This window comes from Vipera ursinii, assembly GCF_947247035.1.
Source record: "Vipera ursinii genome assembly, chromosome: 3".
NCBI lineage: Eukaryota > Metazoa > Chordata > Lepidosauria > Squamata > Viperidae > Vipera > Vipera ursinii.
Window position 1 is genome coordinate 208238455 of NC_139516.1, and position 15197 is coordinate 208253651.

Here is a 15197-nt window from a genome sequence, read left to right on the forward strand (position 1 = left end):
TTATTATTATTATTATTATTATTATTATTATTATTATTATTATTAGCGAGGACTGCCTTATTCAAGATTTTTGGAGCACCACCAGGATTGAACTAGGAAGGCCGAGGGAACACCTTGCCAGGAGAACTGCCGTTTTGTTAACATCAGGATGGTCAAAACACAAGATGACTTTGGCACTGCTGGTGACCAATGGAAGTGCTACAGAGACTCCAGGAAAAGCCTTCTCCCACCTGGGGGATCTGCCCCTGTCTTGGAGCTAGCTAGCATTCCCGCTGCTAAATTGGCCAGGAATAATCAGGAAGCGACAGATAAGGAATGTTTTATCTCTGAATTCAGCATCTGCTTTTCCGTTGGCTCAGCATAAACTGTCCTGGGAAGTTTCAGGGCGGTTGAAATTGTCATCCAGAATCACAAAAAAAAAAGCAGAAGGGAGAAATTATCTTTGGAAAGACTTTCCTTTTCATCTTAATCTCAAGGGGAAAAAAAACGACAACAAAAAACAACAAGAACAAAAAAGACTGCAAGCTGCTGTGTGCTAATTAGGTCTCGCTGCTCATTAATCAGAGCTTTCAAAGGATTTGGTAACGTTCTTTTCTGAGAAGCTGTAATTATGCTAAAGCAAACGACTAAATCTGCTCCGATTATTTCGAAGAATTTAACACGGAATGCCTTTCGACAATGCCGGCTGATAGACACGGCAACCTGCTGTGATAATTAGCACCGTTTATTTGCTTTTCTAAATGAAGAACGCAAGCCAATTTTTTTTTCTCCTCAAAGCAGCCAGAGTAAATTGATATTGAGAGCTAAGAGAGCCAGGAATATGACTTCATTCCTTTCAATGCATAACCTACTTTATCCTGGAAAGGAAGTCGGTATTTTGTTCATATCGGATTAGACCAAAAAAAAAAAAATTGCAGAAGAATTTAGTTACAGCTTCCTCAACGTTGATTCAATTATTTTGAAATAATTCAAGATCTCTTGAGGAGGGAGCGGGTGTCACACATCCCTGCCCCTCCAAGACAAAGCTCCAATTTTAATATTCGTGTGGAGGTTCAATTAACCTACCTTAACTATGGTATGAATGCAGTCTGGCCATCAGATACACAGGCGTTAACACGACCTTTTTCTCACAAGCTTTTAAACCCTTCTGACTAAAGGGGGCCAGGTTGTTCACCAAACCACCAGAGGGCAGGACGAGAAACAATGGTTGGAAACTGACCAAAGAGAGAAGCAACCTGGAATTAAGGAGAAACTTCCTGACAGGGAGGACAATCGACCAATGGAACAGCTTGCCACCAGAAATCGTGGGCGCTCCGTAGTTAGAGATTTTTAAGAAGAGACTGGACAGCCATTTGTCTGAGACAGTACAAGTTCTCCTGCTTGAGCCCCTAGAAGACCTCCAAGGTCCCTTCCAGCTCAATTCTATTTCTATTTCTATTTCTATTCTATTCCATATTTTCTATTCTTTTCTTTTCTATTCTATTCCATTCCATTCCATTCCATTCCATTCCATTCCATTCCTCCATTCCATATGTTCTATTCTATTCTATTCTATTCTATTCTATTCTATTCTATTCTATTCTATTCTATTCTATTCTATTCTTCCTGACAATGAGAACAATCAATCATTTGAACGGCTTATCTCCAGGAGTTGAGGGTGCTCCATCACTGGAGGTTTTTCAAAAGACACTGGACAGTCCTTTGGCCAGTATACTATAAGCCAGGGGTCTTCAAACTTGGCCCTTTTGTGACTTGTGGACTTCAACTCGCAGAATTCCTCAGCCGGACACGCTGCTGAGAATTCTGGAAGTCCACAAGTCATAAAGGGCCAAGTTTGAAGACCCCTGACTTAAGATACATGCGTGATGTCATGGTTCCGACTAATGAGACACATCAAAGAACATTCCAGCATTGTTTATTCTAAAAAGTCTACAATAATGAGAATGAAGCATCGGCACTCAAGGATGGATGCCAGAATCTGAATTCTCCTCCCCTGAATGCATGTATCATACACAATTCCCTCCCATAATTGCACGCCATAAATCACATTCTCCAATTAGTTTAACATGCAAAGTTTCACTTCTGTAGCGCCACGCCATTCCTTAAGTTGTTTAAAACAACTGGGTTGGCATTCTCCTCCCTTCATTGATTTAAAGCAAAACAGTTGAAAGGAAAAGGCTGCCTCTTACATTATTGTCAGAGCAAAAACATCCAATAGAATTATGGAATAAAATAGAATAAGAGAAGAGAAGAGAAGAGAAGAGAAGAGAAGAGAAGAGAAGAGAAGAGAAGAGAAGAGAAGAGAAGAGAAGAGAAGAGAAGAGAAGAGATGGAATGGAATGGAATGGAATGGAATGGAATGGAATGGAATGGAATGGAATGGAATGGAATGGAATGGAATAGAATAGAATAGAATAGAATAGAATAGAATAGAATAGAATAGAATAGAATAGAATAGAATAGAATAGAATAGAATAGAATAGAATAGAATAGAATAGAATAGAACATAGCAGGAAGGGATCTTGGAGGTCTTCTAGTCCAGTCCCCTGCTCAAGCAGGAGAAGGTATACCAGGGGTGTAGAACCTTGGCTCTTTTATGACTTGTGGACTTGAACTCCAAGAATTCCATGCTGGCTCAGGAATTCTGGAAGCTGAAGTCCACAGGTCATAAAAGGGCCAAGTTTCAAGAACCCTGACTTAGATACATGCGTGCTTCATATAGGAATGACGATCAGCAGAAAGCATTTGAAACCTTTGCTGATCATCCGTGTTTAATAGGGGAATTCTTCCTTGCTGAGAAAGAAGGGTTGTTTGGAGGGCCACAAAACTTTCAGTAAAGTAAATAGACTTTGTGTGTGTGTGTGTGTGTGTGTGTGTGTGTGTGTGTGTGTGTGTGTGTGTGTGTGTTGGTGTGGCTTGGGTGGAGCAAACTCCACAACTTCATGACCTTGGGATACATTAAGGCTAGAGCCCTCAGCATTCAAACGTGCTGTCTGAAGACCACTGCCATACGGTCTCCTGCTTGGGAAGGATTTGGACAAAGTCCCATCCCATCCTGTATTGTGATCCAAGCAAGATTATACAGGAAGCATTAAGGATGACGGTAACGTGGATCACTTCTGTTGAGATCAAATAGAGGCATTCAAAAGGAGCCTTTCCAGAAGATGGCCAGTCCAACGTCTATCACACGTATCCTACACTTAAGTAATATTTCAATGACTCTCAACCAAAGCCTATTCGTCCCCGATAATAAACCTGTCTTTCTCAAGTAAATCCTGGTGAAGATCAGGGAGCTAATTAAGAATGGGATGAAAGAAGTCTGAATAAGGGAAGCTTTTGGTTACCCAAAGATAACTTGTTTTGAAACTAAAAATGATTGGGCTATTTTGAATACGGATGGGAAATTAAAACCGGGAGGGGGGGGAGGGGGAAGCAAAAATAGGATACTGACTGACTAAATGGTTGTTGAGTGCAAATGCAATTAAGGTATGTTTTGGTTAGAAAAGATATTTTAAACTGGTATCACTGATATTATTACAAAACTGCAACAAATGCTGATATTCGATTGTATATCTATTAATAACAATAAGAATTGTATTTGCTTAATGTGAAAAAATGTTCATTACCGGAAGAAGAGAGGAGGTATTGGATGGTGTAATATTGGATTTAGTTTGGAGAAACGTACGGTATATGTACCACGGAATTACTAATGGACCCGTTCAACACGCTGTTTATTAAGCACTTGCTTGTAAAAATAGAAAATTACGGTATCTATATCTCTATCTCTATATAAATCTATATCTATCTTCATCAACGATTTGGATGAGGGGATAGATGGGGAACTCATCAAATTTGCAGACGACACCAAGCTGGCAGGAATAGCCAATACTCCAGAAGATAGGCTTTTTTTATTTTATTTTATTTTATTTTAATTCCATTTATATCCCGCCCTTCTCCGAAGACTCAGGGCGGCTTACAAGCTTAGCAGGCTTAAGATACAGAAGGATCTGGACAGACTCGAACACTGGGTACTATCTAACAAAATGAAATTCAATGGTGAAAAAAGTAGGGTTCTACATTTAGGCAGGAAAAATCAAATGCACAGGTATAGTATAGGTGGTACCTTGCTCGATAGTAGTAACTGTGAGAGGGATCTCGGAGTCCTAGCGGACAATCACTTCAATATGAGCCAGCAGTGTGCTGCAGCTGCCAAAAAAGCCAACACAGTGCTAGGCTGCATTAACAGAGGGATAGAATCAAGATCGCGTGAAGTACTAATACCACTTAACAAGGCCTTGGTAAGGCCACACCTGGAATACTGCATCCAGTTTTGTTCACCACGATGTAAAAAAGATGTTGAGACTCTAGAAAGGGTACAGAGAAGGGCAACAAAGATGATTGGGGGACTGGAGGCTAAAACATATAGGGAACGGTTGCTGGAATTGGGTATGTGTAGTTTAACGAAGAGAAGGGTGAGGGGTAACATGACAGCAGTGTTCCAATATCTCAGGGGCTGCCCCAAAGAAGAGGAAGTCAAGCTATTCTCCAAAGCACCTGAAAGCAGGACAAGAAGCAACGGATGGAAACTAGTCAAGGAGAGAAGCAACCTGGAACTAAGGAGAAACTTCCTGACAGAACAATTAACCAGTGGAACTACCTGCCTCCAGAAGTGGTGAATGCTCCAACACTGGAAGTTTTTAAGAAGAGACTGGACAGCCATTTGCCTGAAATGGTACAGGGTTTCCTGCCTGAGCAGGGGGTTGGATTAGATGACATTATTATTATTATTATTATTATTATTATTATTATTATTATTATTATTATTATTATTATTATTATTATTATTATTATATCTATCTCTTGTCATACATCTGACAAGTTATACGAAATGAAACTATAATTGTAAATACATTGTAAAAATTGTAAAAAAATATAATGAACAGACATATGTCGAACGGGGATATAAGTATTTCTCAAAAATGTATGTACAGAAAGGAATACAATTTTCACAGTACTCAGAGTAGGAAAAATCTTTTCCAAGTGTCAATCTAGCAAGACTGAAAGAAACCTGACATTCCAACTGAAACATTTTCTATCGGAAAGCAGGCTATTTTTTACTTGCTTGCACTCCCGTTCCCAGGCCACCAGTCCTGCATCCTCTCCTCCCGGTTCTTATCCTGTCTTATCCTCTCCTATCCCACCTCTGCTCTGGATTTCATCTCACATTCATTCTCTACTAAATAAAGAATGAGAAATGAATTCCTGTGATTCCACACGGACTCATATTTGCCTGGCAAACGTATGCCACACCATTTCTTAAGACCCACGTTTCAAAGCGGCCAGACAAATATGTGCCAAGATAAGAAACACAACGCAAATATTAGCCACGAGCAACAACGCCGAGGGCTTTCCAAGTCTCGGAAAAAGACAAGCTGACAAAACAAAAACAGATGCAAACAAAACTTCAGCAAACAATCTCATTGTTCGCGGAAGAAGAATTTCTGCCAGCGGGAAGGAAGAAACTCATTTTGAAAATGTTTCCCTCGGATGACATCAACTTCATTTTCTGGACGACAAGCATTCTTTCTAATCGGTCATCGGCGAGATGACAAATTAAGACCAAAAAAGCAAACGCTTTACCTAAGGAAAGACAATTTAATGACAAATTCCCCTGGCGGGAGAGAATGGCAAAGAAGAAAACGTGAATGTAGAGAAGAATAATTAGCAACCTGGTTGAATATCACCCCAAAAAATATATATCCTGTTATCAGAAGTAATCGTTGTACTGTGGTTTGTTTGTTTTTTCCAAAGTAGAACTGCACCTCTTTGCAAAAACAAACAAAAAAAATCATCCCAGAAAGACTTTATTAACAACTGTGAATAGAGTATTTAATTCCCACCCCCACACCAGTTAATAAATCATTACAGATAGTGACCATCACTTTGTTATTGGTTTCTAATTTATCAAAGCTAGCTGGGCAGTAATTATTGAGGAGTCCTCGGTTGTTTTCTTGCAGACATTTCATGAAAACAACCACGCTCAGACAGCAACCAAGGACCCCACAGTTCAACGCGGAGCAACAAATGTTCTCTTCTGTTCGTAGTTATGTATATATATATAAAAAAGTGTTGCTTGGATTTCAACCGAAAGAGGACCTCGGTCTGTAAGTGGACTCGGCACTGCTCGCCGGTGAATTAACAAGCCAGCAGGAAAAAAAAAAAAGTGCTTCACGTTCCTTGAGGATAAAAGATATAACATAAAACTGATCTTCCCTCAATGTTACCTTGGGAGGAGCCTCATCTGATCCTCCAGAATCCCAGGACACGGTGACTTGTCGCCTTGACTCCATCCTTATTCGTTCCTCCTGCTGCAGCTTCTCCTCCTCCAGGATCGTACTAAGAGGGGGGAAAACAAGCAGTGAGCTGAAGATAAATGGCATTCTGTCTCGGGATATAATAAATGTGGTCCTCCAGGCTCCTCCAAGCCCAAATCAGGGGTTCCAGACTGGAGACAAGTCAGGAATGTGCTAGGCAAATACGTCTTCTTCTTCTTTCTTTCTTTTTTTTTTCAGACAGCAACAGAAACGGTTAGACTTTTGTAAGGCTATTCTAGAGGAATGGGGAGATGGAAAAGGGGAGGGGGGGGAGAGAATTCCATGCCTTTGCAAAATTAGCAACTCGGCATTGAAATGTAAGACTTTTGAACACTCACACGCATACCAATGGAAGATATTTTTGGAAAGCTATTAGCGATTCCCAAAGGAGAAAGAAAATCTGTACGTACGAATGAATGTATATCCCCATTTTTTTGTTTCAAAAAAAAGCTCTCCTCAAGCAAGTATATATATATATAAATATATATATATATATATATATATTTCAAATGTTAACTATTTACACAATATATATATATATATATATATATATATATATATATATATATATATATATATATATATATATATATATATACACACACACACACACACACACATACATACATACACACACACACATATATATATATACATACATACATACACACACACACACACACACACCCCCCAAGCAAATGTATTCTGAATGCTTAACAAACATTTAACATATATATATATATTTGCTTGGGGGGGGGAAATGAACATAGAAAATAAGGTTGCCTTATTACTGAAAAAAATCTTCTGACTCTCTTACGGTTTGGGAAGACTCACAAATCTATTAGCTAATAACCTCATTTTTTTCATTTCATTTTCTTTTTTTGAATAAACGAAACGTTCTCCTTAAAGAAGCAAAAAGTGCAATAATTGCTTTGCTTTACTTAAATACTTTTTTTAAAAAAAACAAAATTCAGTTCTCCGCTACTTACCAACTCTCTTCCTGCCATGCAAATTAGCCAACTAGATTATCCATCGGGAGTTGCAGCATTCCAGATTTACTAAGCATTATAGAAAACGTGTAATCATAGGAGTTTGAAGCTGGTCTGACGATCATTTCCACATAAGTCTCTCCAGAGCTGCAAGCTAATCAGCCTGGCACAGGAACAACTGCTGTGCTTTGGATGCCGGTCAAGACTTTCTACAAGCTATTTAGAATCTACATCTTTTTTGTCTGGTCCTCTAAGGCACAAGAGGAACAAGATAAGCTGTCCAAATCCACTGCTTATTCCAAAACAAATTCTTTACCCCAGATAGTCCTCAACATAGGAGCATAATGGAGTCTTCCCGTTATGGTCACGTCGTGACGGCCATTAAGCTAGCTAGACAGTCTCGCTTCTGCTCTCACCAAATTCAGAAATAACGGAATAATTTCCTGGCAGTTAGAATAATTAACCAGTGGAATGACTTGCCTCCAGAAGTGGTGGGCGCTCCATCACTGGAGACTTTTAAGAAGAGACTGGACAGCCGCTTGTCTGAGATGGTACAGGTTCTCCTGCTCGAGCAGGGGGTTGGACTAGATGACCTCCAAGGTCCCTCCCAACTCTGTTATTCTCTTAAGGCAAGCCCACTTCCAAATCCTAACCAGTTGAAATGGAAACAATCCTCAGATGCTTTTCTCTCTGCTCCAGCAAAGAAGAAAGCATGGAAACAACCGTGAGATACTTCTGGACCAGGGGTCCCCAAGCCCCGGTCCGTGGACCAGTACCGGTCCAGGGCATGGCAGGAACCGGTCCAGACAAACAAACAAAAAAACCATCCGTGGGATGCAGGCAGCACACAAAACCACGCGCCCTTCGGTCCGCGGAAAAACCTCTCTCCACGGAACCAGTCCCTGGTACCCCAAAGGTTGGGGACCTCTACTCTGGACTGTTCCAAACCAAGGATGAAAAATAATCAAAGCTCTGTCTTTGTGTGAGCATCTGAAGCACCAGCTAGGAACGGCTCAACCTTTTTACATCTGTTTTGAATGGACTCTTAGGATTATTATTTTTTTTAAAAAAAAGTCAAACTGAATCATATTTTTCCCAAACAGGAATGTGATTTGTACGACAGCAAAGCATGCGAGTCAAAAGGCATGTCGTGTCATGCAGCGTGCATCTGCCAGATTTGAAAACAGCTTCAAGACGTTGAGAGGCTTAAACTATGGAAATCGTATTTTCGAATAGAAATTGCGCTACCCTGGGGTAACCTCCGTTCTTTCTTCACCGTGACCTTAAGCAAATTCTCCTGTTTCAACAAAGCTCTGCGACCTCTTTCAGACCCACCCACGCGATAAGGTAGAATTATGGAGTTCGTTAGGGGTGGAAGAAACTCCAAAGCTACTCTTAAATTTAGTTTCTTTCCTGCGAAGGGGATTAATAGTGATTTTTCTCACCTGGGTTATTGGTTCATCTAACTACAAGATGCGGCGAAAACTACACATCTTATCACAGAGCGCTGGGAGGAAAAAAACCATCCAACCCTGAACATTGTGCGTGAAAATGAATTAAACCACCTAACTTACCAAAGCCATTCCTAACTTACTAATCAACAAGGTAAATTAAGACAAAAAGTTGCCACCCGTCTTTCACCACTGGAGGAAATAAAGCTATTAATTTACCACTGGGAAGAGTTAAAAAGCTTCGGAAATCTTTTGCGCCTGCCCGCTGCTGCTATAGTTCCACAAATGGCCTCGCAGATTTCAAAGTGGGACATACAAGATTATCAATAAATAAAAGCTAAAGGAAATCTTTTGCAGAGGGTATGTTAACTTGTGCCGATTTACCCGTAAGTTGAGCCGGGATACAGCAACTAGAAACGGACCTTTGATAACTTAGTGGAATATGAGCTTGCTTATTGCAAGATTTTATACGGACCTTCCCAATCCGAACATTTCTGCACAATGTCCCAGAGGCGCTTTTTCAAAAGGCAACTGGCCTTTGCTTTTCCTTGAAGACGTTGAAGGCTTCTCATCTAGGAAGCTTCTTCAGTTCTGACTGAAGAACAGTCAGAACTGAAGAAGCTCCTCGGATGAGAAGGGAAACGTCTTCAAGGAAAAACAAAAGTCCAGTTTGCCTTTCGTAAAAGCGCCTTTGGGACCACGAGAACCTGGGTGATTTGAGGATCTCCACGGACACTTCTGCCCAATTTTATTTCGTCTGAAATGGGAGCGCGGTATTAAAACAAAAAGGCCTAATGCTGCATGCGCTGTTGGAAGGAGACAGTGATTGGAGCATGGGCACTGACGTGTCTCCACAAACTATAAAACGATGGTTCTTCTACTGGCCTTCCAAGATCAAGAAGTCCCGTTTGTCAAACTCAAGAGAAATAGCTCCTTGCCTGAGATAAGATCAGATCTCTGCTCCTTCTTTTTTTTTGTTCCCTATCTTGAAATCATCAGCTTTGTACAAAATATGTAACCGCGGAGGACGTCTTTTTTATAGAAATATCTCTCTCTCTCTCTCTCTCTCTCTCACACACACACACACACACACACACTGATGACAATAGAAAACGCACACAAAAAGTGAACTCCAAAGTGGGACGCAGCATTGCTTTGTGGATACATCACAGCGTAAACTCTTAAAATGTGTTCCAACTGCCCACAGTTGCCTCACCAGAAGGGAATTCCCAACACTTCAGGCAAAAGGGCTGACTTAGCCTTTATGGAAGGATGGTGAAGCCAAAGGCATTTCTCTTTGTTCAGAGAAAAGAAGAAGAAGGAGGAGGAGGAGGAGAGGAGGAGGAGGAAGGGAGGAAGAAGAGGAGGCGAAGAAGAAGAAGAAGAAGAAGAAGAAGAAGAAGAAGAAGAAGAAGAAGAAGAAGAAGAAGAAGAAGAAGAAGAAGAAGAAGAAGGAGAAGAAGAAGGAGAATTATTAATGGAAGTTATTTAAAGTTAAGACTGGCTGAAATCTGAGATGTGACTCATTTCTGGGCCTCTCGTGAAAAAAAAAAACCAACACCAATATTTTGTTCTATTCTGCTCAACCAGGAACGAACAGTATTCCACGATCTCTCACAGTCAGTGCCTTCCCAAATATCGCAAGGATGTTTTCATGACCTTCACTATTGGGGTGACCTCAGGCACAGGAGCTTTTCAGTTGTAGCTTCACAGCTACGGAATGTAGGTAGCCCTCCACGTACGGCCACAAGCGAGCCCACAATTTCCACTGCTAAGCGAAACATTTAAGTAAGCTTTGCCCCATTGTACGACCTTTCTTGCCACAGTTGTAATAATAATGATAATGATAAAGTTGGAAGGGACCTTGGAGGTCATCTAGCCCAACCCCCTGCTCAGGCAGGAGACCCTGTACCATTTGAGACAGATGGTTGTCCAGTCTCTTCTTAAAAACTTCCACTGTTGGGAGCACCCAAAATGTCTGGAGGCAAGGAGTTCCACTGGTTAATTGTTCTAACTGTCAGGAAGTTTCTCCTTAGTTCTAGGTTGCTTCTCTCCTTGATCAGTTTCCCTCCGTTGCTTCTTCTCCTGCCTTCTGGTGCGTTGGAGGATAGCTTGACTCTCTCTTCTGTGGGGCAGCCCATGAGATATTGGAACACTGCTATCATGTCACCCCAATCCTTCTCTTCATTAAACTAGACCAGGGGTAGGAAACCTTGGCTCTTTTATGATTCGGGGACTTCAACTCCCAGAATCCCTGAGCCAGCATGGGGGAACTATGGCCCCTTCATGGCTCATGGACTTCAACTCCCAGGATTCCTGAGACAGCATGGGGAAACTTTGGCCCCCTCGTGACTCGTGGACTTCAACTCCCAGAATTCCTGAGCCAGCATGGCTCAGCTTGGAAACCTCTCCCTTTCCCCTCAGCACGGCTGGCTCAGGAATTCTGGGAGTTGAAGTCCACAAGACCTAAAAGAGCCAAGGTTGCCTACCCGTGGACTAGACCTACCCAATCCCAGCAACCGTTCCTTATATGTTTTAGCCTCCAGTCCCCTGATCATCTTTGTTGCTCTTCTCTGCACTCTTTCTAGAGTCTCAGCCTCTTTTTTACATTGTGGTACATTGTTAAGCAAAGGGCTGCTGTCGTTAAGTCAGTCACACGGTTGTTAAGAGAATCGGGCTTCCCTATTGCCTTTGCTTGTCAGAAGGTCACAAAAGGGGATCACGGGAACCCCCCCCCCCCCGGGACAGTGCGACTGTCATAATTACGAGACAGCCGTCAGGTGCCCAAGTTTTGATCAAGGGACCGTGGGAAGTGCTGCAACGGTCATCAGTGTGAAAAAGGGTCCTAAGTCACTTTTTCCAGCTCCGTTGTAACTTGGAACAGTCACTAAATGAATGGTTGTGTACCTTTGAGAAGGCACCAATCCGTTTCCGTGCACAGATAATCCTTGCGTTTAGCAAGCATTTGAAGTTACCACAGTACTGGGAAAAAGCGACTTACGGAGGGTTCTTGCACTTACGACCATCACAGCTTCTCCAGTCACGGGGACCAAAATTTGAGCGCTCCGCGGCCAGCGTAGATCGACTGTATCCGTGTGTGTGTTTGTGTGTGTGATATGACCACCATTTTTCAACCTTCACAGCTGGCTTCCAACAAGAAAAATCAAGGGGGTGGTGGTGGAAGAGCTGGATTCGCTTAATGACTGCGTGATTCACTTAAGAACCGCAGCGATGTCCTTAACAACCATGGCCAAAAAAAAAAAAAAAAACAACCCACGCAATTGGGCGCAATTAACTTAACCGCCTTGCTTAGCAATGGACAACTTGTCTATAAATTATAGCACAATTTTGCTTTGGTGTTTGCAGGGTGGAATTTGGGGATCGTTCTGGATTGGATTGCTTTTCTGATATTGTTATCCTGCTTATTCCCACTGTAAATAATTGCACCTTATTATTGGACGTCTGTATCACAGAAAAGCACAATAAGCAAAATCTGAAGATCCAGCCTTTCTACAAAGAAGGTTAAAGTTTTAAGCAGCAAGAAGAATTTAAGAATCAAGATCAGGTGAAATATTAATACCACTTTACAATGCCTTGGTAAGGCCACACTTGGAATCCTGCATTCAGTTTTGGTCACCACGATGTAAAAAAGATGTTGAGACTCTAGAAAGAGTGCAGAGAAGAGCAACAAAAAGGATCAGGGGACTGGAGGCTAAAACATATAGGGAACGGTTGCTGGAATTGGGTATGTGTAGTTTAATGAAGAGAAGGATGAGGGGGGACATGATAGCAGCCTTACAATCTCTCAGGGGCTGCTCTAAAGAAGAGGGAGTCAAGCTATTCTCCAAAGCGCCCGAAGGCAGGACAAGAAGCCATGGATGGAAAGTAACCAAAGAGAGAAGCAACCTGGAACTAAGGAGAAATTTCCTGACAGTTAGAACAACTAACCAGTGGAACAACCTGCCTCCAGAAGCTGTGAATGCTTCAACACTGGAGGTTTTTAAGAAGAGACTGGACAGCCATTTGTCTGAAATGGTATAGTGTTTCCTGCCTGAGCAGGGGATTGGACTAGATGACCTCCAAGGCCCCTTACAACATCATCATCACTAGAAAAGCTATGTCTCTGTGGCCCAAATGCTACGATGGGACCATCTCTCCTTGCAGCCAACAAAACACAATAGTACAACACGGTCGATACGAGAATGAGGAACTATGAAAAGGAAAAAAAGGATTTCACGATGGCCGCTTGCTCCAAAGACGGCGTTTGGCCGCAATTTAGCAGGCACCATGCACAGGTTGTCAGGAAAAAATATATAAAGCAGGAACAATTGCATTACCCTTGTAGGATTCAAATTTCAATCACCCTGTCGTTCTTCAGGTGCATTGCCTTCATTTAAAATGATGCTATTCCAAACTGCAATCAAGAGGAACGAAAACCTGGCTTGCAAGGAAATGCCCCTGCATCTCAATCACCTCCCCTCGCTGCCCCCCACCTCATGAAGACTATTGTTTCCACACCGAAAAATTAGCGTTATTGCACGCGAGCAAACAAGAAAAGCAATTCTTACTTCAGCTGAGCTTTCAGTTCCGTAAATCGCGGGCGCCTGCTGGGATCGTACGCCCAACATTTGGTCATGAGGCTGTAGAGAGTAGGCGGGCAGTTGGGCGGCATCGGCAACCGCTCGCCGTTCTCGATCCGGCCAATCACGTCGTTGTTCTTCACCCCTTGAAAAGGCTTAATGCCGTGCATTAAGATTTCCCACATGCACACACCTAGGAAGTGAAAAGAAAAAAAAGAGAATAGCAAACTCTTCTGAAAGCGAGCAAGTGAAACTGAACACTGCCCTCGGAAAAAGGCATCAGCCAGCTTAAATCCTGAGATAATCAAACTGGAATTGTTACTCATGTCTCCAGGTAGTCGATGACTATCTGTCTGAGAATGGGTAGCAATGATTTATTGGAAACGACACGAGCTGGCAAGCAAACGTATAGCTACAGGCTTCTGAGAAATGAACTCTGGACATACCCATTTTTAAAAAATAAGCATTACAATTTACTACGGGTATCAACGAAGAAGAAAAAGATACAGCCGGTTAATATCGGCCCCGGGTGGGGGGGGGGGGAAGAGGAAAATTTTGTTCCCGTGCAAAATTGCTGAGACATCCTGGTTTAGATGCCCCACCTCTTTTTTTGGCTATAAAAATAATTTCCTTACCTAAAATGAAGGAAAGCAGGTTTTGTTACAGGTATCCCTTGACTTGCAACCATTTGTTTAGTGACGGTTCAAAATTACAATACCAGTGGGGGAAAAACTGACTTTTGGCTATCGGTCACGTTCACTGCAGCATCCCCCAGGGTCACGTGATCGAAATTCGGAGGCTTGGCGACGGACTCGTATTTATGACGGTTGCAGTGTGTCCCAGGGTCAACGTGATCCCCTTTTGTGACCTTCAGGGAAGCAAAGTCAATGGGGGAAGCCAGATTCACTTAACGACCGTGTTGCTAACTGAACAGCTGCAGTGATTGACTTAACCACTGTGACAAGAAAGGTTGTAAAATGGTGCCAAAACCCACGGAATAACGGTCTCGCTCAGCAACATACATTTTGGGCTCAACTGTGGTTGTTAAGTTGGGGATTACATGTGTAGATAGACTGGGAAACCGCCTCATTTTGGAATCGCCCTTTCCCTGACTAATGTCAACACACACTAAACGTGTCCTGCCCTTGCAATCTGGGAGACACACATAGCAAATGTTGCTTTTTACTGCCTTTCCCTCTTTCTAGACCTGTAGGACATGACTAAAATGGGCTCCATCAAACCAATTCATACAGTAAGAAAGTGACACATGATGCATTTGAATGGGAGAAAGAGCGCAGTAGGAGAAGAATAGAGTAGAGTAGAGTAGAGTAGAGTAGAGTAGAGTAGAGTAGAATAGAGTAGAATAGAATAGAATAGAATAGAATAGAATAGAAAATATGGAATAGAATAGGGAATAGAATAGGGAATAGAATAGAATAGAATAGAATAGAATAGAATAGAATAGAATAGAATAGAACAGAACAGAACAGAATAGAATAGAATAGAATAGAATAGAAAATATGGAATAGAATAGGGAATAGAATAGAATAGAATAGAATAGAATAGAATAGAATAGAATAGAATAGAATAGAATAGAATAGAATAAGGAATAGAATGGAATGGAATGGAATATGGAATATGGAATATGGAATATAGAATATAGAATATAGAATATAGAATATAGAATAGAGCAGAGCTGGAAGGGACCCTAGGACAACTTCCTAACTGTTAGAACAATTAACCAGTGGAACAACCTGCCTCCAGAAGCAGTGAATGCTCCAACACTGGAACTTTTTAAGAAGA

General features: G+C 41.8%; 1 protein-coding gene across 7 annotated transcripts in view; it reads right to left on the minus strand.

Moving 5' to 3' along the window:
* Positions 1-15197, minus strand: part of PTK2 (protein tyrosine kinase 2) — a 268019-nt gene that overhangs the window by 45661 nt on the left and 207161 nt on the right. For all 7 annotated transcript variants that reach the window (XM_083360048.1, XM_083360046.1, XM_083360047.1 and 4 more), the window contains 2 exons: positions 13383-13587; positions 6285-6396 (listed from right to left, as the gene is read on the minus strand). In XM_083360048.1, the coding sequence (XP_083216174.1) occupies positions 6285-6396; positions 13383-13587 (317 nt within the window). The remainder of the gene's footprint in view (positions 1-6284; positions 6397-13382; positions 13588-15197) is intronic.